Below are 21,435 nucleotides of genomic sequence, written 5' to 3'. Positions count from 1 at the left end.
TTTTAAACCATAATTTTTGCGTGACTTCCCTCCACTCCCCTTCTTGGTTCCATTATTTTGTACTAGTTTGTGCACGCCCATCAAACCGTATACTCTTAAGAATCCGATTTTAAAACCTCCTTCATCTTATTACAAGTGACTTTAGAAAGTTATCCTAATGTAGAGATCTATACACAAAGCTTGTTGTTGTTGTTTAGTCGTGTCCGACTCTTCGTGACCCCCTGAACCATAGCACGCCAGGCACTCCTGTCTTGCACTGCCTCCCGCAGTTTGGTCAAACTCATGTTCGTAGCTTCGAGAACACTGTCCAACCATCTCATCCTCTGTCGTCCCCTTCTCCTTGTGCCCTCCATCTTTCCCAACATCAGGGTCTTTTCCAGGGAGTCTTCTCTTCTCATGAGGTGGCCAAAGTGTTGGAGCCTCAGCTTCACGATCTGTCCTTCCAGGGAGCACTCAGGGCTGATTTCCTTAAGAATGGATAGGTTTGATCTTCTTGCAGTCCATGGGACTCTCAAGAGTCTCCTCCAGCACCATAATTCAAAAGCATCAATTCTTCGGCGATCAGCCTTCTTTATGGTCCAGCTCTCACTTCCATACATCACTACTGGGAAAACCATAGCTTTAACTATACGGACCTTTGTCGGCAAGGTGATGTCTCTGCTTTTTAAGATGCTGTCTAGGTTTGTCATTGCTTTTCTCCCAAGAAGCAGGCGTCTTTTAATTTCGTGACTGCTGTCACCATCTGCAGTGATCAAGGAGCCCAAGAAAGTAAAATCTCTCACTGCCTCCATTTCTTCCCCTTCTATTTGCCAGGAGGTGATGGGACCAGTGGCCATGATCTTGGTTTTTTTGATGTTGAGCTTCAGACCATATTTTGCGCTCTCCTCTTTCACCCTCATTAAAAGGTTCTTTAATTCCTCCTCGCTTTCTGCCATCAAGGTTGTGTCATCTGCATATCTGAGGTTGTTGATATTTCTTCCGGCAATCTTAATTCCGGCTTGGGATTCATCTAGTCCAGCCTTTCGCATGATGAATTCTGCATATAAGTTAAATAAGCAGGGAGACAATATACAACCTTGTCGTACTCCTTTCCCAATTTTGAACCACTCAGTTGTTCCATATCCAGTTCTAACTGTAGCTTCTTGTCCCACATAGAGATTTCTCAGGAGACAGATGAGGTGATCAGGCACTCCCATTTCTTTAAGAACTTGCCATAGTTTGCTGTGGTCGACACAGTCAAAGGCTTTTGCATAGTCAATGAAGCAGAAGTAGACGTTTTTCTGGAACTCTCTAGCTTTCTCCATAATCCAGCGCATGTTTGCTATTTGGTCTCTGGTTCCTCTGCCCCTTCGAAATCCAGCTTGCACTTCTGGGAGTTCTCGGTCCACATACTGCCTAAGCCTGCCTTGTAGAATTTTAAGCATAACCTTGCTAGCGTGTGAAATGAGCGCAATTGTGCGGCAGTTGGAGCATTCTTTGGCACTGCCCTTCTTTGGAATTGGGATGTAGACTGATCTTCTCCAATCCTCTGGCCATTGCTGAGTTTTCCAAACTTGCTGGCATATTGGGTGTAGCACCTTAACAGCGTCATCTTTTAAAATAGTTCAGCTGGAATATCATCACTTCCACTGGCCTTGTTATTAGCAATGCTTTCTAAGGCCCATTTGACTTCACTCTCCAAGATGTCTGGCTCAAGGTCAGCAACCACACTACCTTCTTTTCTTTTTCTCTCTCTTCTCTTTTTCTTTCTCTTTCTCTTTCTCTCCCCCTCCTTCTCTTTCTCTCTCTTTTCATTTATTCTCTGTAAGGTTACCCTATTTATATTCATATTTATATAGTTAGCTGAGATCATACAACCATTTTATTAGGTGCATTGTAATCACTATTCCAATCTAAGAATATCCAATGTAAGACAAGCTCATTTCCCCCCCCCTTTAGATTCCCTCCCTTGTAGGTGTGGAAAAAAATTTTTTTGGGGGGGGGGGATAAAAATAAAAAGTGAATTTGGTACGTTAGCAGGTTTCCAGATTAGCCACCCGAAGGTTTGATGGACGGGAAGAGGAAATGTGTTTGGACGGAGGCCAGGGGTGAAGTGGGGCTCCGGAGGCGGTGAAAGGTGACCCACATCTCCTCCTGCCTTTTCAGCGAGGGGGACAAGGTGAAGGTGGCGCAAGGCGTCTCTGGCTCCATCCAGGACAAGGGCTCCATCCAGAAGTTCGTGCCCTACCTGATCGCTGGCATCCAGCACGGCTGCCAAGACATTGGCGCCAAGAGCCTCTCCATCCTGCGGTGAGTCCCTTGGGGTGCCCTCTCTTTCCTCGCGGGGTGTGTGTGTGCGGGACCAGGGCTGGATTCAGCTCCTGAGGGTCATGGGGCCCTTTCTATCTTGTCAAGGGGTCCCTGTTTTTAGTGTCAAATAGATGCTATAGGGTCCTGGATGGACCTCACAGGGACCTCAAGCCATTTGCACATCACAAAATGTGTATTTTTTCCAAAGTCATGGTTGAACTGAAATGCAGTTAAGAAGTCTATTAACAGTGAAATGCAATGAAGAAGTCGTCTATTAATTGTGAAATGATTATGAAGCTCTAACTCGGAATGATTTTTTTTATTCGTAACGAACTTAGCAATGCAAACCCATTGGCATTGGGCAAGGACAAAAGTACCTTTAGAAACACAATTCACAAAGACTCATAATCTAGTCTCTAGAAACTTTGCTATAATGTGAAATAATAATAGCAAACCAGAGATATTTGAGGGAGCAGGCGGGACCCATGACTCACATCCTAGGAGCCTACACAACACAAATCACTGTTGCTGGATATAGGTTTTATTTCATTTGTTTTTTATCTTACATTTTGGAAATGTACATCCAGTTTTTTTTCCTTTAAATTTTCTTGTTTAGCTTATACGTAAATCTGGCACTGTTCGGGACGCAGACTTTTGGGAAGGGGGCCCTGGCGCCGATGTGTCTCCCCGCAGTCCCTTCCATTGCAGCTGCCGCTCCTTCAGAAGTGAGGGGATGTGCTAGCGCCCATTGATTGCCTTTGTACCCCATAAATGAGTCCCGTCTTCTGCCTCCTGCAGCAGGGAGTTCCACAGTTTAGCTCTGCCCTGTAAAGGGGGGGGGATGTGGCTCCTCTCCCTTTCTCTGGCACGGGAAATTTGGAGGAGGGTTGACCAGGAGGGTGAATGCTGGATCCCAGGCCCCTTGCTGTGGGGCAGCTGCTCAAGCGCCGTAGGGAGAGCGCCTTCTGCCTGTTGGCAGGCTTCCCTTGAAATCTCACATTCTCACAACTTCTTGGCGACGTTATTTTCCTCTCTGCGCAGAAGGTGGGTGGGAGCAAGCGGGTGGAAATAAACGGCAGCTTTTTCTCAGCTGACAACGCCAGCCCAGGTGTCGCCCATGTGACTGAGGAAACTACGTCAAACGGACGTGGCCTGAGGCTGCCAAGGGGGCGTTTCTGAGGAAATGGCAAGCCTGGAGGGGTTCCGTTGGGGAGGCAGCTTACGAGCGAGCAGCCTCTGCGTTTTTCTTCCTTTTAAAATCACACCCGAGTCCTGGTTATTTCGGTTTGGTTATTTATAGATGGTTACCCTTCCTTCCTTCCTTCCTTCCTTCCTTCCTTCCTTCCAACCGGATTTCCAAGAAAAGAAGAATCTTTTAAGCCAACTCTGCCAAAAAAGAGAGAACAATTTTCCTGGAGACTTTAGTTGAGATCCCTACATTGCAGGGGGTTCGACTAGACGGCCCTTGCTCTCTTTCGACTCTTCGATTCTATGATTCTGTTAAGAGAGGGGCATTGGTGAGCCCCCTGGGTGCTGGAGATTTTGCTGGATCAGGCCCATCTCATCCAGCATACTGTTCCCGCAGCGGCTGACCCAAATGGGAAACCCGCAAGCAGGATTCGAACACAAAGCCTCCGAGGCCCGGTTGAGGGCGCATTCGGAGAAGGGTCAGAAGGCAAGAGGGGTCTTCAGAAGTTTTCAGGGCTGGCAGGCGGTCTGTCACAGATGGACCAGGCTCTCTCTTTTCAGTTTTCCAATTTTTGGGGGGATCACAGTTCCCAGCATCCCTGACCACAGGTCCTAGAGATGATGGGAGTTGTAGTCCAGCAACCGCTGGAGATCCGAGTTTCCCTGGTACCCTGGCATGAAGGAAAAGCAAGCAAGAGGCGAGCATGCCAGCTGCTTCTGAAACGATGGGAGCTCTTCTTCGCGCAAAGTGTGGCGAAACTGCGGAACTCCCTGCCACAGGAGGCAGCGCTGGCTTTAAAAGGAGGAAAGGGTGATCAATGGCTTCTAGCCAGGCTGGCTCTGCCCCTGCCTCTGTGCTTAAAGACGGGGTGGTTTAGCTGTCGTGGTTTGGCCAGGCGGGTCCAGGGGGTGACTGTGGCTTCCTGTTGGTGGGGGAAGTGCTGCCCAATGGTTAGAGCTGTTGGACAGTAGAAGAGGGACTGAGTTGGAGCGGTTATGGTGGTGCGCGGCAGCCTCTTCACTGGGGCTGGCCGGGGACACTGTAGTTGCACCCTGAGGGGGTGGGATGGACTAGATGCCCCCTGGAGACCCCCCCTTCCACCTCAGACGCTTAGCCGCCAGCATCTCCTTTGCAGGTCCATGATGTACTCCGGTGAATTGAAGTTTGAGAAGCGGACTATGTCGGCCCAGATCGAGGGGGGCATCCACGGCCTGCACTCGTGAGTACCCCCACCCACCTTTCGCCCTGAAAATCCATCGCCATCTAGCCCCCCCTTTTCTGCTTTCCTCGGTGCTGCCCTCGCCTCCGTTCCTGCTCTCAAACCTCCTTCCTGCCTGAGCACAGACCCCCCCCCCAAAGGACCCTGGACTCTCCTGCCCCCCCCACACCTTTCATGGGCTTGTCTAGGGAGAGAAGGGGGCCACCCCACTGCCTGCCCCTGGCTTCTTGGGGGGCAGCCTCGGAGAGAGAGGCCAGCTGCACCCCCAGCTTCTCGGAAGGGTGGGTGTTCTTTTTTTGGGGGGGGGTCATTTCCTCCCTCCAACCTCTTCCTGCGTTGCAGGGGGTGGGACTAGATGCCCATTCAGGTGTCCAGGGCCAAAGCCGTTTAGGGCTTTCAAGGTCAGCCCCCAAGATCCTTTAGGACCGGCGTTCTATGGTCCCAACAGAACTATACAGTGGTACCTTGGTTCTCGAACGGCTTAGTAGTCGAACAACTTGGAACCCGAACGCCGCAAACCCGGAAGTAAGTGCTCCAGTTTGCGAACCTTTTTCGGAAGCCGAACACGCTCCGTTTTGAGTGCCCCGCTGAAGTCGGTCTGTTTTTGCTCTTTATTTTGCATTTTTGTTCTTGCGTCTTTTTTTGTTTTGTTTTTGCGACTGTGTGGTGCCCAGTTCAGCTCCTGACGGGTGGATGGTGTGACTGCAGCACCCTGTTTATGGCTTTCGTTTTACGGATCAAGGGTCTCGTTAGATAGTAAAATTCATGTTCAATGGCTGTTTTAGGGGTTGCTTTTAAAAGCCTGGAATGGATTAATCCGTTTTGCATGACTTTCTATATGGGAAAGGCGCCTTGGTTTTTGGGAACGCTTTGGTTTCGGAACGGACTTCCGGAACGGATTAAGTTTGAGAACCAAGGGACCACTGTATTGTAGAGTTGTAATGGATCCCAGGGCCTTCTAGTCCAAGAATCGCAGGGGGCTGGCCATCCTGCGGCCGTTTCTCTGAGCCAGGCTCCACTACCCATCTAGGCAGCCCCAGAGACTTCGAACCCAAGGAGGAGGGGGTCCTTTTCTCCCTGGGGCCATTGGGAAACTGGCAAGCAGGATCCGAGCCCAAGTGCCCTCTTCTTCCCTCCTGCGGCTTCCAGCAACTGGGATGCAGGAGCAGGCAGGCTTGCCTCTCACCTGTATAAGGATTTGTCCAATAGTCCAATGCCATCGCTGTCTCCTGCGGCAGGAGGGAAGTTCTGCAGTGTGCGAAGGGTTTCTGTCATCTGATCTGTCCTGAACCCTCCGAAAGGTGGGGGACAGGTTGGTTCTTTGGAGGTGCGGGGGCCCCCCAGGATCAAACTCTGCCCGCACAGGACAGTCGATCTGGAGCAAATCGGCGACCAAGGCCACCCCCATCTTTCAACCCCACCCCACCCCCTGGGGCAATGAGGACAGGAGGCATCTTTGGGCGGGGGTCTCAGGTTAGGAAGGCGAGCCACCCGCTTGCGTCATGGGGTTTAGCGGGAGGGTGGCAGCTGCTCATAGACCCCCAAAGTAGCCTTTTCCCTGGCAGTTCCTGGAACCAGCTGCATAGCTGGGTCCCTCAATTGCGGAAGGAATCGCCCCAACCCAGCCGCATACACCCCCCCCCAAATAAAAAGGCCTGCTCTGTCTCTTTTTCTCTGCAAGAGTTCTCTTGCTGCCGTGCTTTTCGCCCCACAGACCCCATTTCCTTTGGCTCAAGAAGGCTGGGCCAGTTTCATATTGATAGTGACTGAGCTGGGAATCGGGGGGGGGGGTGCCTCGCAAGTCTGTTTTTAAAAAAAAATGAGGGGAAGTGGATATTCCCAGAGCCCTGGACGCATTGGATTTCTGGTTTGGGACGCCTCGTGTTTCTAGCCCTGGTGAGAAGTTGTGGGGCCAACCAAGGCCAGAACCACGGGGGAAGTGGTAGCCGACCTTCCCCGTGCCCCTTGGAGCCCACCCCCAGCTCCCCAGTCCCCCCCCTCTCTTGTTCCAGTCCCACAGAACTTGCCAGCAACCCCGTGGGAAAGCACATTTCCTCCCTGCGTAAGACGGGGCAAATAAGAGTTGTGCAACTTTATGGAACCATCCCCGAAAATGAGGGGGGTGGGCCGGGGGTCATGTTCCTGGGCCCTGCCGCTGGTGGCCCCTTCGCCAGAGAGAGGCAAAGCTCTGAACCTGCCTTGGAGTGTGGCGGCATCCTCACGGTTCCTGGCGCATACTGGGCCAGGCACCCCACGCGCCATGTTCTCTAAAGTGGGGCATGACCACATCTTCTGCGAGAGGTTCGGTTTCTAGGGTTCCATGCGTACCCCAAAATTGCATATACTCAAACAGGGTGGGGGGGGAGAGAGAGAGAATCCCCCGCACTCCCAGACCCCCCATGCCAAGGGGTCTTCGCCAGGCAAGCAAGGCGGGGAGCTTAAAAGCTCTTTTTGTGCCGGGTACCCCAAGTCAGAAAGAGCTTTCACACGCTCTGCCATGCTTTGGGGGCAAGACCCGCCAGGGGCGCCAGCTCTGGGAGGCCAGAGGTGTTCGTGCGAGACTCTGCGGGGATTTCTGTGGCTCTGGGTTCGAGTCCCTGTGAGCGCCCCAGAGCCGGCGCGTTGAGCGCCCCCAAAGAGCTTTTTCACTCTCTGCTCTGCTTGGATTTCACACGCGCCATTTCAGCCTGCCTGCCTTGAACCGTGTGCGCGGTTGAAACAGCGCAAGTTAAATGCAGATTGGATGTGATGGGAGAGCTTTGGCCCCTCGTGTCCCGGGGTGCATCTCTATGTATTCCCGGGGTGCCCCTTTTGGAAGTTCTTCCCCTGCAGGGTTTGGGTGGGCATGTGGGGTGGGGGTGTCAGGAAATGGCACTTCAACCTTCGCTGCAGATTCCTGCAACCTGGATGGTTTGGACTCCCGACTAAGAAGATCAGAAGAGCCTGCAGAATCATGCCCTTTACGCTCGCAGAATTGGGTGCCTGCTTGGGCAAGGGGGCCCTGGGGACGTAGCAAAACATTAGAAACCCACGGGCTTCCCTCGCCTTCTCTTCCACCTCAATCTCCCCCTCCCCCCAAAACTCCGGCTTTCCATTTTGCAGCCTTGTTTGATCTGAAATCAAAGGCTTCTGAAAGATGAGGCTGGATCAGGCCCAAAGGGGGGCCCATCTAGTCCAGCCTCCTGTCCTCCCACCAGCCAACCAGGTGCCCCTTGTGGGTAACCAGCGAGCAGGATTCGAACACAGGAGCCATGGCCTCCCCTCCTCGTTTCCCCCAGCAACTGGCATTCAGAAACATCGCTGCCTCTGGTCATTGTGGCTGGGGGCCATTGATTTGGTCTCCTCCTCATTTTAAGCCGTTGTGGCTTTGTGGCCCCCTTGCCTCCTGTGGCAGTGAGTTCCGCAGCTCGCCTTTGCACTGTTCCATCCCTGGCTTTGGAGAGGCGAGAGGGGGATTCTGGGATTCCAGCCAAGAGCATGTCTCCCCCTTAGATGTTGGCCGGCATGGGGCGGCCTTGTCCGTTCTCTCTCCCAGGCCCCTGCCCCCGTTCTTGGCTGTGTCCCCTTTGCGTGTGGGTCGGAAGGCGAGGGGCCGAAGCTTTGCTGGGGCCATAGAGGGGCCTGGGGGCTCTTGCCTAGTGCTGGCTTGGGAGCGGGACCCCCAGCAGGCGCTGGGGGGGGTGACGGGGCAGGCGTAGCAGCCGTGGGGCTTCCGGCTTGGTGGCGGCAGCTCTGCTGGCGATGGCGTTTTTGGGGAGGGGGCTGCGCACCTGTGTGTGTCCTGGGCAGGAACACGTTGACCTTGTGACCTTCTCTCTCTCTCCTGCCCACGCCCATGGCCGCCTTCCTGTAGTTTTACGTTTCTGCCATGTAAGTAACTGGGGCAGGGAGTTCCGCAGGTCCGTCCTGTCCCCGTCCCCACCCCGCGTGTCTTGGATGTGGGTCAGCTGCTGCATTCTTCCCCTCTGTTCTCCCCCCGGGCACTTTGGGGGGATAGTTACAGCTGGGGGGCCGGGGGGGGAACACAACCCCTCTCAACTCGAACACCCCCACCGCTTTTGCAAGCTTCCCCCCTGCTCTCCCCACACCACCGACCCCCCAAGATGGTGGATCTGCAATGAGCGTTGTAAGGCTACTCTCCCCAGCCCCAGAAAAGCTTCCTTTTCTCTCGGAGCCCCTCAACCCCCGGCCTCTCTGGGCTGCTGGGAATCGGGGCCCGGGGCCCGGAGGCGAGGGCCAAAGAGGCAGCTGCCAACTCTGGCCTGACCCGAGTACCACCTTTGGACAACGACGTGGTCCAAGGAGCCTGTCCTGGCCAGACCCTCTCTGGTCACTCTCAGGCAATCCCGAGCACCTGCCACGGATGCTTACGCTGAGATCCCTGGATTGCAGGGGGTTGGATTGGATGACCCCTGGGGGTCCCTCCCAGCCCCAGCCCTGCAATTCTGCATCTCTATGACGAAAACAACTAAATCCCCCCCTCCCCCGGGATTCCCCGCTTTGCAGTGAGCATGAATGTGTAAAGCAGCCACCCCCAAACTTTGGTCCTCCAGATGTTTTGGACTACAATTCCCATCATCCCCGCCCACTGGTCCTGTAGCTAGGGATCATGGGAGTTGTAGGCCAAAACATCTGGAGGGCCGCAGTTTGGGGATGCCTGGTGTAAAGCAAGACCTGGGGTGGGGGGTGGTCTGCTTTTGGGGAAAGGGAGACCAGGATGGGCGCCCACTGCCCGCCAGTCTTGCCCTTTGCCCCAGGGGTACTTTGGTGACCCCAAGGAGGGTGCGCTGCGCCTGCTGGCTCCCGAAGGTCTGTGGGGGGGGGGCGCAGGTGCTGTCCTGCGCACATGCGCTGCACGAAGGCCTCAGATGCCCCCTGGCGCTGCTTCTTTGCAAAGAGAGGCACAGCTGAGCCAATGGGGGTGGGAGGTAAGGGGTGGGGAAAGGGGGGAGTTCCAGCGCCTTGCCGTTGGCACCCGTCTTCAGCTGGGGGTTCCCTTCTGCACTCCCCACAGCTGTCTTGCGGGGGGCTGGACTAGATGTCCCGTGGGTCCCTTCCAGCTCTGATATTGTGGCTCCGAGGTTTCCGGCCCCCTTGCCTGCCTGGCTCCCAAGCTACCCCCCACACCCCCCATCCCACCCCTCACCGCATTGCCTGGCTTCCTCCTCCCTCCTCTTCTCATGCACCTTTCATACCTTGCTGCCTCCCCAGAGTCTATGAGTGATCCTCCGTTTGGTGTTAGGCAGCCGGGGGGGAGAGGGGAACCTGGGAGTGATAAAGGCCCCCTTCCAGTGGGGTGGAGGGGCTTTTGGGGGAGGGAGGGATCTTCACGAGAATAAGCAGACCTACTTCCTTGGCGCAGACTGGGCAGGTCTAGATGTAACCTCTCGGGGGTCCTTCTCCCCTGCCCCACCTCGAGGGGCTTGGAGGGGAAAGCAACCCTGGCGTGGGATGTGGGGAGAGAGACTCTGGCTCGGAAGCCATGCTCTCCAAGCAACCCCCAACTTCCGGGGTCAGGCAGAATCTGGATGCCAGAGCGCTGCCGCCTGTCCTGCAGGGGGCGTTGGAGAGAATGGGGCCTGCCTCACAGGGGGTTGGGCTGGATGACCCCCGGGTCCCCTTCCGACGCGACAATTCCGTAACCCCGCGTCTGACGCCTCCTTTCCCCTCTCTCCGCAGTTACGAGAAACGGCTGTACTGAGGACGGATTCCGGAGCAGCGGCGCCCAGCGAGCGGCCCCCACCGTCCCAGCCCCCGTCGCCCGATGCCGGCGCACCTGAAGGGACGGGCTCACCTGGCCGCCCCCCCGACCTCTCAGGCTGCGCTGACGGGCAAAGACTTGCACTACAAACAACCTGGCTGCAGCCAGAGCTGTGTGCCACCCTCCTCTCTCTGTCTCGCTCTGTCCATCTCTCTCTTTCTGCCCCAGCACTGGAGGGGGGGGGCGACTGACTCTCCCCACCATAGGGCAGGACAGATCTCTGCTGGAAGTCTCCGGGGGGGGGAGGACGGCGTGACACCCCCTCCATGCTTGTCCTTAAGGGCCTGCTCCCCCCCCCCCGCTGCGGCACAGTTGAGGGGAGGAGGGGGCTAGTGGCCAGGCCCTCTGCTGTGGGAGCCAGGATCCTGGGACCAGGCGCCCCCCCTACACCCCACCCCAAATCGGGCCCCCCAAATTCCCAGGAGCTGTTGGGGCCGAGGGGCTGCCCCCCTCGCTCCACCCCCACCCCAGCCAGGCTTGCTGGGGTGCCCACTTTCCCTTCTGATGTTAATTTGGGGGGGGGGACAGAAGGGGGAGAGCCAGGGAAAAAACGTCCCCAGGGGACTCTGCAGCCCATCTCATCTCAGGACCCTCAGGTGGTTTGTGCAGTTGGGGGCAGCTGCACTCGGGGGGGGGGGGAATGGGACACTGAGGCAGTTGGGGTGGGGTCACAGCCTCTCCCTTAAAGCCTGTCTCGATGGCTGGCGGGGGCCGCACCCTGCCCCTCTGGCCAGAGGCATGTTTGGATCTCGTTCCTGCCAAGCAACAGGGGGGGTGGCAAACCCTCGCCCCCCCTCCTCTTGGCCTCTGGGGGTGGGGTGGGGCCCGGCTGGGTCTTGGGGGCTCCTTCAGAGTTGCACCCCCCTCCTCCCTCCCCCCTCGCCTAAAGGCTGTAACTCTTGCGCATGCTGACGGTCTCCTCTTGTGTCACTGTGTATTATTAAAGAATGATAAAGCTACGGAGCATCATTTAATGGTCGCAAGGGGGGCGCAGCCGAGAACAGGGGGGCAGGGGCCCGGGGGAGAGAGAACGGACAAGGCCGCCCCATGCCAGCCAAGTCCTGGGCACTTCCATTGCAACAGCCTGCAGCGCTCTCCATTGGGACCCCCAACTCCAGCCCCCCTCCTGGTTGCAGCCTCCTGGAGTGGCTCTGGCAAAAGGGCCTTTGGCCTCTGTGCCCGCCGCAGGAATGGCAGTGGCGATGTCTTCCTCCTCGGCTGAGCGTGCATTGCTGCTTCTTCCTTCTCCCGCGCTAAAGTTTCGCCTGGAGTCCGGAGGCCGGCGGGAGCCCCAGCTGCTGCAGGAAGGCGCCCACGGCCCGCGTGTATTCCTGGGGGTAGAGGCGCAGGTGCTGCGCATGGCGAGAGACCGGCCACTCCTGCACCTGGACGCGGATGCCCAGCGCCCGCCAGGCGGCCAGCAACTGCTCCATCGCGCGGGCATCGCTCAGCGGGTCGTTGCGGCAGAAGAAGACCAGCACGGGGCAGCCGACGGGCGGGTGGTGGAAGGCGCCCAGGGCGGCCTCGTAGTGCGCCACGGTGCACGGGCGGAAGAGGCGGAAGTACAGCAGGGCGCCTCCGCGGAGGAGAGGCCGGACGGCCGCCGAGGAGCTGGTCATCCTGGCCACGCCTGGGGAGGAGGAGGAGGAGAGAAGGCAGTTCAAGCACCCCAGGGTTTTTTTGCCGGGGGGGGGGGGGACAGGAGACGGAGATGCCAAAGGTTAGGGCGGCGGCAGCAGCTGTGTGGTCTCTGCTGTGCAGGATTCTGCGCATGGGCAGGAACTGCCTGGCTGGGTCAGAATGACACATCAAGGCCAGTGCTCTGTTTCCGGGTAGGGCCAGGCGGGTGCCAGCTGGTAATTTCATGAGCAGAGCGGCCCTGGTTGCCTCGGTCTGTATTATTATTATTATTATTATTATTATTATTATTATTATTATTTTATTTTATCATCAATTTTATACATTTCAATAATTTTACATTCATTTTAACATTTCAAAACTTGACTTCCTTCCTTCTCTTCATGCGGTTCCTTAAATTTATTTTTAATACAGTACTTTCCGCCGGGTCTGTCTCTGGCAGTGATAGACTTCCTCTGAACAAGGAGGTTCCACCTATATAGCCACTCTTTTGTTATGTCACTGCAGAATTATAGAGTTGGAAGGGACCCCACCCCACCCCCCACCCAAAGGGTCGTCTAAAAATTATTATTATTTTATCCATCTATCTATTTATTATTCACACTGAGGTCCCAGTCTGGACCTTAATGTTGTGCTGGTTTAATGCACAACATTAAAAACCGTTTAAAACAACTTCCAAGCACAAAAGCAAGGTGGGTCCGAAAAACACACATTAAGTGACAGAAGCCAGGATAGAGGTGTGTCTTCGGAATCTGGGAGCTGTGCAATGAAAGCGCCAGATGCAGCTCTGTGCAAAAGGAGGTCCACAGCCTAGGGGCCACCACAGGGAAGGCCCCATCCTCCTGGGCAGAGAGGCGGCCAAGAGGACGTTCTCTGACTAAAGGGGCGCTGATAACTTTTGGTTACCAGGTTTAGGGAGGGAGAGAGAGAGAGAGAGACTTAGGAAAAGCCCACTGACATGGTAAATAAACTCAAATCAGGTCCCATGGGGCAGGTTCGGATGGGCAGGAAAAGACGCCTGAAATCTATTGGATTAGAAAACCGAAAAACTACCAAAAATTCAAGACATGAATGGTCTTTACAGGTAGTGGCTACAGTGCATTTTAAACCCATCAAAAGTGCATGCCTTGGAGGGCAGAGAGAGAAGAGACCCAGTGGCCAGTAGCCCTCGATAGCCCTCTCATCCTCTTTTAAAGCCACCCAGGCCATCGCCGCTTCCTGCAGCAGTGAGTTCCGTAGTTCAACTCTGTGCTGCACAAAGACCAGTGGCAGAAATGTTATTGTCAGTTAACACTCTTTTTTTACTTTGTGTATTCATGCATTTAAGCCTAGGTTGGTAATACTGAATTCTCTGCCTGCCCAATTGCCAATTGCCAATTTTGAATTTATGACGTACAGTGGTACCTTGGTTCTCAAATGCCTTGATTCTCAAACACTGAAAACCCAGAAGTGTGTGTTCCGGTTTTCGATGTTTTTTGGAAGCCAAACGTCCGATGCGGCTGTCGGCTATTGTTTCTGGGGCTCCTGCACCAATCAGAAGCCGCGCCTTGGTTTCCAAACATTTCGGAAGTCAAACGGACTTCCGGAACGGATTAAGTTTGGCGCTTTGTTTTTGAGGCTTTTTCAGTTAATTTGTTTGTGTGACTGTTTGGAACCCAGTTCAGCCACTGATTGATTGTGTGGCTGCGGAAATGGATAAAAGCCCCCCATCCAAACAATGGAAAATCATAATAACCTATTATAATAATCTACAATACTGTCTTATTTATTTTTTGTACAGTACATTGATTATTGCTTTCATTTTATGGATCAATGGTCTCGTTAGATAGTAAAATTCATGTCAAATGGCTGTTTTAGGGGTTGTTTTTAAAAGTCTGGAACGAGTTAATCCGTTTTGCATGACTTTCTATGGGAGAGCGCACCTTGGTTTTGGAACGCTTTGGTTTTGGAACGGACTAAGTTTGAGAACCAAGGGACCACTGTATTCTGAATTCTGTGCTTTGTTGGTTGTGAGGTGCTTGAGGCACGGCCCGTGGTGCAAAGGAGGCATGGGAGCAGATCCGTCCCACCAACCCCTTCCTCCCCACCTTAGGAGGCCCTCGCGTGACCGACGCTGCTCACCCTGAGCCATATTCTCCAGGCTCCCTGCGACCAGGCTGTCGTAGACGCAGCCGCGAATGCGCTCTCGGACGCCGGCGTGCCGCTCGGGGTGCCTGGCGAAGTGCACCATCATCTGGGCAAAGGTGTACCCTCCGATGGAGAAGGCGTGGATGAGGAGGGGCTGGGTGCCCAGGGCCTTGCCCTCCCCGAGGAGCCCGAGGAGCTGCTCCGCGTACGCCAGGCCCCACCGCGGCCACAGGAAGTGGCCCAGGCTGCTCTCGGCCACCAGCACGGCCCAGCCGCGGCCCAGGTAGAGGGAGAGGTACTTGGCCAGGGTACCGGGCCGGGCGCCAAACCAGGGCAGCAGCAGGACGAGGGGCTGCGAGTCGGCGAAGGTGCCCGCAGGCCGGTGCAGGCAGACGGTGCGCGAGACGGGCGTCACGACCGTGCCAGGCAGCGAGGAAGCATGGCTCGCTTCTGGGCTGACTGCAGGCCGGTCCTCCGGCAAGGCGCCTTCGGGGCTGATGGGAGGAGGGGCCTCGGGTTCCGTGGGAGGCATGGCAGGCGCCGCTCCTGCAAGGTCTGCCGCCTGCACTTCGCCCGGGAGGCCAGGCAGCTCTGGAAAAGAGGCTTCTTTACTAGGAATTTGAAGTGCAGAGATAGCAAAGGAGCAGAAACTCTTCTTTCTGTATGCGACGACAGCAGCACAGATACAGTACTGCTGGCCCAGAGATGGAAAGCAGATAAAAGTCCCGACCAGAAAGAAGGAGGAACCAAAATGGCAAGAATGACCAGGAAAATGAGAAATCAGGAAGAGAGGAACTTTGGCAGGATTTGAGTGGCGCTTGGAATGTACTAAAAACTAAGGTAAAAATTGATTATTTAAGAAAAATGGAGAAATTACAGGATGTGAAGCAGTTGAAAAAGATCGGAAATGGAAACCAGGGAATCCTAAATGCTGATGATGATGTCTAATGTTTGAATTTTTTTATTTTTTATTTTAAAAAGTGAAATGTCAAAGGGGCACCTGAGAAGATTTTTGGACAAGGATTATATCACCGTCGTCCGCCACTGGGGGCAACATCTTGGACTGGCCCCCAGGTTTTTATTGTAATTCTCTGTAAGAATATAAGAGCCGTAGGAGAGCCTGTGCTGCTGGATCAGGCCAATGGCCCACCTAGTCCAGCTTCCTCAGTGGTTGCCTGTGGGGAACCTGCAAGTGGGATTCAAACTCAAGACACCCCTCCCTCCAGCAACTGGCAATCAGAGGTACTTCTGCCTCCACTGTGGAGGCTGGGGATGGATCCTGGCTCAAAGTCATCCGTGGTCCTCTCCTCCATGAACTTGTCTCAACCTGTTTTCAAGCCATCCAAGTTGAGGAGGTTGCGGAATCATGGATATAAATGCAGTGCAATAATATATTCTGTCTGTATCCTGATAGATTAGATAGATAGATAGATAGATAGATAGATAGATAGATAGATAGATAGATAGATACCGTGTTTCTCATAAGACACGTCTTATATTTATTTTTTTCCTCAAAAAAACACTATGGCTTATTTTCAAAGGATGTCTTATTTTTTTCCTCTTCCTGCTGCGCCTATCACTATTTGTCTTATTTTCGGGGAATGGCTTATATTCCTTGAATGCTTAAAAATCCTGCTATGGCTTATTTTATGGGTATGTTTTACAATACGAGAAACAGGGTAGATAGATAGATAGTGTCTGTATCTGGCAAGATAGATAGATAGATAGATAGATAGATAGATAGATAGATAGATAGATAGATAGATAGATAGATAGATGATAGATAGTGTCTGTATCTGGACAGACAGACAGACAGACAGACAGATATAGATTTGGGGTGTTTTATGAGGAACACAGTTACGAAAAGAAACACACAAAAAATCCATTCCTAGAACAAGCAACAGAGCCAGCAAAATAGCCAAAGGAAACTCCAAAGGGAAGTAGAGGATTGGAAGAGGGCACAGCTCAGAGATAATCCGGGTGGTTCTCTGGAATTGCAGGAAGTGCGCAATTGCAGAGGGAGGGATAGGGAAGAGAGGCCACCTAGGGGGAACTTCCTGGGGGGGGGCACACCCCACCCCCCCATCCCGACCTGATCCTGATCCGCTGTGTTTCCATGGGAACGGACCGGGAGCAACCCTCCTCCCTGCCCCCTGCCTGACCTTAATGCTCTAAATCTCTCCAAAAAGCAGGAGGTGGCAAGGAGCCAACAGGAGCAGAAAGGGAGAGAAAACACACACACACACACACACACACACACACACACACACGTGTCTCCCTGTGCCCCATAAGCCCCCACCCCACCCACTGGGGACACCTGCATCTTTCTCTCCCCCCCCCTTCTCAGCATCACGGGGCACCTCAACTTCTGCTTCCCCCCTGTGCACACACAGGAGAGGGGTGGGGGTGGGGAGCTTTAATCTGCAACCCAAGTTCGGTTGATTAATTACACTAATTAACCAATTGATTGAAGCATGCAGCCCTAAATAGAAACGACGTGTGCTTTTTCTCCCCTACCGGCATTAGCAAGCTCTAATTGCTCACTTCTCCTTGAAGGGCTGCCCTGTTGATCGCTCCCTAGGAAAGGATCTCGTTGGCCGCTTTGGGTGGATGCGCCGCATTCCGGCAAAGATCACTTCGTATGTCGGCCGTTCTTGCGCATTTCTCCGAAAAATAAAAATAAAAAGGCATCGTGAACTGGAAAAAGGAGAAATACATTGATCATCTAGGCAAGGCACTCATAGAATTGTAGAGTTGAAGGGAACCCCATGGGGCCATCTAGTCTGGCCCCTGCGATGCAGGGATCTCAACTGAATAAGCCCCGATAGATCTGGCCTCTGCTGAAAAACCTCCGAGGAAGGAGAGTCCGCCACCTTCTCAGGGAGCCTGTTCCACTCAGAATGTTCTTCCTGATGTTCTAAGTATGTCATGACATTCTGGCTGATATACTAAGATAAACAGCCAGTTTAAAATTAGGTTAAGAACCTGCGGGACACGTTTATCTCTGGGCACAAAGTCCACAGGAAGAATGAGGAAGGGCAGATCTGAGGGGCAGCCGCTCTAGACACCAAAGAGGAGAGTCCAACGAGCCATAAATCCCCAGCAGGAGGTCAGGGCAGCCTTCTGGATCAGGCCAGATCTAGCCCAGCGTCTTGTTCCCACAACGGTTGACCTGTGGGGAACCAGCTAGCAGGATCTGAACACAAGACCCTCTCCCCTCCTGCAATTTCCAGCAACATCTGTTCAGCCCCCCCTCCCCCGCCTACCTCACAGGGTTGTCACAAGGGAAATCCATCACAATAGAGCACTTTGTACGCCAAGCAGCGGCAGCAGTGATGCGGGCAGGATGAAGGCACGCGGAGTCTGGGTCACAGAGGAATGGTTCTAGACGGCAGTCTCCCAGTCACTATGGAGACCCCCTGGCACTGTGCCCCACCTCCCTCTCCAGAGTCAGGCCAGACCTGGAGGTGCCAGGAGCTGGCGCCTGTCGAAGCCAAAGCTCTGCTCGGTGGGGGGGGGGGGAAGGAAGCGAGAATGGGCGGGGCAGGGGGGGCTTTTGGCCACAGATGAGCCCAGGAGCACCCAGGCCCGGCATCAGTTGGCACCCTTTCATGCACTCCATCTCTTCCTTTCATGAGATTTATACGGTACATCACTGGGTTGTGAAAGAACCTCAAGGCAGGATGCAAAAAGATCATGAGGAGAAAATCACAGTGCACAAAAGGTTAAACTACTTACACAGCTTAGAACATTTGTATCGCCTTTTAAGTTCCTGGGTTAGGCTTGCTGAAACAGGAATGTTTTTAGCCGGTACCGAAAAGAATACAGTGGTACCTCGGTTTACGGACTTAATCCACTCCGGAAGTCCGTTCTTAAACCAAAACCGTTCTTCAACTGAGGCGCACTTTCCCTAATGAGGCCTCCCGCCACTGCTGCCCTTCCACCGTTCGGATTCTGTTTTTAGACCAAGGTAAAGTTCTCAAACCGGGACACTATTTCGGGTTTTGTGGAGTTTGTAAACCAAATCGTTCTTAAACCAGACTGTTCTTAAACCGAGGTACCACTGTACGGTGAAAGATCCTGCTTGATATCAATAGGCAGGGAGTTCCAAAGGAACACGTCTCATTTGGCCCTTGCAGTAGTGCCAATTACTCCAATTGGAAATGTCAAGTGGGCACAACTGGGGCAAGGTGGCCTCTTAGGTAAACCGGTGCCAAGCAGTTGAGAGCTTTCTATACTCAGAGTAACAGCCTGAACTTGGCCCGGAGACAAATTGGCAGCCGCTGCAGATCTCTGAGCGCCTGTGCTCAGTCAGTGGAGCTTGAGACTCTGACTCTCGGGGTCGTGGGTTCAATCCCCATGTTGGGCAAAAGATTCCTGCACTGCAGGGGGTTGGCCTGATCAGGCTTCCTCAGCCTCGGCCCTCCAGATGTTTTTGGCCTACAACTCCCATGATCCCTAGCTAGCAGGACCAGTGGTCAGGTAAGATGGGAATTGTAGTCCCAAAACATCAAAGGCCGAGGTTGAGGAAGCCTGGTCTACATGACCCACGTGGTCCCTTCCAACTCTACAAGTCCAACATTCTACGCTGACAAGGCCTTGCTCTTGTTGGCCATTGCGCTGCAGCATTCTGTGAGGACTGCGGCTTTCAGATTGAGCACAGAGCGCCTTGCAGTTTTGACTGCCGCCTGTCATTCTAAGATGGGGGTTTGCTGTGGATTTGCTGGTGTGCTACAAAGGCCTACAGATAACCCACATTTTCTCTTCCCTAAATGAAACTCTTGAAGCTATCAGGACATCCTAGACCTCTCCGGTTTATCGATTCTGGAGGAACAGAGCCGTTCTCCTCCTCCTCCCTCCGATGTCTACATGCATAAGCCCAGCTCAGGTCCCAAAGGTGACCTCTGCTATTTTTAAGTAGGATAGTCCCTGCGGATGCTTTGCTCTGAGAAAGTCCTTCCCTCGAAACACAACAAGCTTCAGTTCTTCAAATTACAAGAAAGGAGATTCTGCCTCAAGAATCTCCTAATGATCGAGAGCCGCTCAACAGTGGAGCAGTCTCTCCCTCAGAAGGTGGTGGGCTCTCCCTGGAGGTTTGTAAGCAGAGGTCAGGTGGCCACCTGTCCAGGATACTTTAGCTGTGCTTCCTGCACTGCATGAGGTTGGACTAGATGACTCTTGGGGTTCCCTTCCAACTGCACTTCTATGGTCCTAGGGCCCCCCATCTCCCCAGTTAGCGTATGCCAGGCCAGCACCCCCGTACCCGATTAAGTACAACCAATTTGCACCGCCAGGTAAGCACAGCCAGCCCCACCTCCTCCAACCCAACACACACCTGAGATCCGCAGGTAGGGCTCCGGGGTGTGTGCGGCTTGAGCTCTGAGCTTCCTCTCCGCAAAAACAGTGGGGAAGCGGGAGGGGGCAGGCTGTTGCACGTGACACGGAGCTCGGCCTCTCCCCCCCCCCCACTTCTGGGCCGCTCAAACATTCCTCCAGGAGCCTCTGCACCGCCGCCCCCCCCCGCCAAAATCCCCCTTAAGCTCCCCCCTCCAAGCAAGCAGCTCTAGGGAAACCAGGTGCACCGAAGAGGCTCCTCTGGGCCAGTGACGTCAGTCGGGGGGCACTGGGGAGAGGAGGGTATTGAGGTCCTCCAAGTGCAGCTGCTCGGGGAGGGGGACCGTGTCCCCCCCCCATGCAGAAGCAGCCCCGGGCTTGTTCCCTGGGTGGAAGGAGCTGGGCGCGCCTGCTTTTACGCAACAAGGCACAGCCTTGGCGGCGCGCCCTGGCAGAGAGCGGCAGCCAGGCCACCTCCGCGGAGCCACCTGAGCATCGGCGACCCACTTCTAGCGTGGCCCTGCAGCGCTGGCCGGGCTCCTGCCCCCCCCCACCCCGCCCCAAGTATGAGCCGCTCCGCCCCTGCCGGGGATGGCCCCGCAACCGCCCGAGCGCATCTGCTCTGCTCTCTGGCTCCCGGGCGGGTAACTCGGAGCAGAGGCAGAGCTTGCATGGCTTCTATGCCAGGGATGCCTGAGCGGCGATTATTGCATCGCAGCGGGTTGGACTAGATGACCCCTGGGGTCCCATCCAACTCGACAATTCTTACCACTTCACATCCGCATGCCTCCCGGGGGTGGGGCTGGTCCTGCCGCCTGGGGAGGGCTGAGCGAGGTGCCCGGCTCAGCCCCGTCTCCTCGGCGCGCACCTTCCTTCGTCCGGCTCCAGAGCGCCCCTGAGCACGTGCAGAGTGGCTTCCCCTTTGCAAGGAGCAGCGGGGTCTCGAGCCAATGGGGAGCGAGACTCGGAAGAGGGGGGGAAAATCCCCCCCTGCCCTGGGCTGGGGAAGGAGGGGATTTTCGGACGGGCCGCGCGTCTTTGGAGAGGGGGCGCAATGCGCGGAGAGGAGAAGCGGGGCGCCGCGTAGGGATTCCGCCGCCGACCCCTCGCCTTCCCTGGCCGCCTCGGACTCACCGCCGCCTCCGGCCCGGAGCTCCGCTCGCCTCGGTCCGGCTGGGCTCCGTGCGCCTCCGAAATAGGCTCGGGCAGCAGCCTGGGCAGCTTCCGCCCCGCCGCGGGCCGGCCGCCTCCCCCTCGACCTCGGATGGTCCACAGGCCGAAATTCAACCGGTGCAGCGGCCGCCGCCTCTTTCTCTTTTGCCTGGCGCGGGAGCTGCTAGGGGCAGGCAGCCAGCCGGCTGAGCCAGCTTAGGGCAGGAATTCCGGGCAGGAATGCTCCTTTTGTTCTTATTTTGTACTGTGCGTTTCGTTTTTGTTTTTTAATATACTGTAATTTTATGCAGTGAACCGCTCTGAGATGTACGGGTGAAGGGCTGTATGCAAATTTAATAAACAAGCAAACAGCGCCTAGGGCCGGCCCACCCATGAAGCCAGGTGAGCGCCTCAGGCGTCAGGATCCAGAGGGGCAGCAGATCCCCTTCGCCCCTCATGTGGATCTTTATAAAGAGCAAGGAGCTGGAGGAGGCCGGAATGCCATTGAGCCCATGGGGGGGTGGCAGTAGTGTGGAAACAAGAAGAACCCCAAAAGAGACTGCAGGATCAGGGCCGTGGCCCGTCCTGTCCGGCCGCCTGTTCTCACAGGGGCCAAGCAGATGCCAGCCAGCTAAGGGAAATCTGCAAGCAGAATCCGAGCACGAGAGCATCTCTCTCCTCCTACAGCGGTTTCCAGCTGCTGCTGGCATTCAGAAGCATCGCTGC

At 54.9% G+C, this 21,435-nt stretch overlaps 2 protein-coding genes across 9 annotated transcripts in view; one reads left to right on the top strand and one right to left on the bottom strand.

Moving 5' to 3' along the window:
- IMPDH1 (inosine monophosphate dehydrogenase 1) overlaps positions 1 to 11,417 on the top strand; it is a 62,009-nt gene extending 50,592 nt beyond the window's left edge. For all 4 annotated transcript variants that reach the window (XM_035127205.3, XM_060279361.2, XM_088651776.1 and 1 more), the window contains exons 13-15: positions 2,146 to 2,289; positions 4,614 to 4,697; positions 10,377 to 11,417. In XM_035127205.3, coding sequence (XP_034983096.3) covers positions 2,146 to 2,289; positions 4,614 to 4,697; positions 10,377 to 10,398 — 250 coding nt within the window. In that variant the 3' untranslated portion in view covers positions 10,399 to 11,417. The remainder of the gene's footprint in view (positions 1 to 2,145; positions 2,290 to 4,613; positions 4,698 to 10,376) is intronic.
- LOC118091546 (transmembrane protein 53) lies at positions 11,416 to 20,932 on the bottom strand. Of its 5 annotated transcripts, none has more exons than XM_060279369.2 (4): positions 20,692 to 20,932; positions 16,741 to 16,920; positions 14,218 to 14,814; positions 11,416 to 12,088 (listed from the first exon to the last, which is right to left on the bottom strand). In XM_060279369.2, exons 3-4 carry the CDS (start codon positions 14,753 to 14,755, stop codon positions 11,712 to 11,714), a joined length of 915 nt encoding a protein of 304 aa, XP_060135352.2. In that variant the 5' UTR covers positions 14,756 to 14,814; positions 16,741 to 16,920; positions 20,692 to 20,932; the 3' UTR covers positions 11,416 to 11,711. The 5 variants fall into 5 exon arrangements, with proteins under 5 accessions (XP_060135352.2, XP_088507924.1, XP_060135350.2 ...); XM_088651798.1 differs by having other exon boundaries at positions 16,768 to 16,920; positions 20,692 to 20,813; XM_060279367.2 differs by having other exon boundaries at positions 20,327 to 20,754.
- Between the last annotated feature and the right edge of the window lie 503 nt (positions 20,933 to 21,435).

This window comes from Zootoca vivipara, chromosome 9 (genome assembly GCF_965207765.1).
Source record: "Zootoca vivipara chromosome 9, rZooViv2.hap1.1, whole genome shotgun sequence".
NCBI classification, from domain to species: Eukaryota; Metazoa; Chordata; class Lepidosauria; order Squamata; family Lacertidae; genus Zootoca; species Zootoca vivipara.
This window is presented reverse-complemented; position numbering and strand designations above follow the sequence as displayed.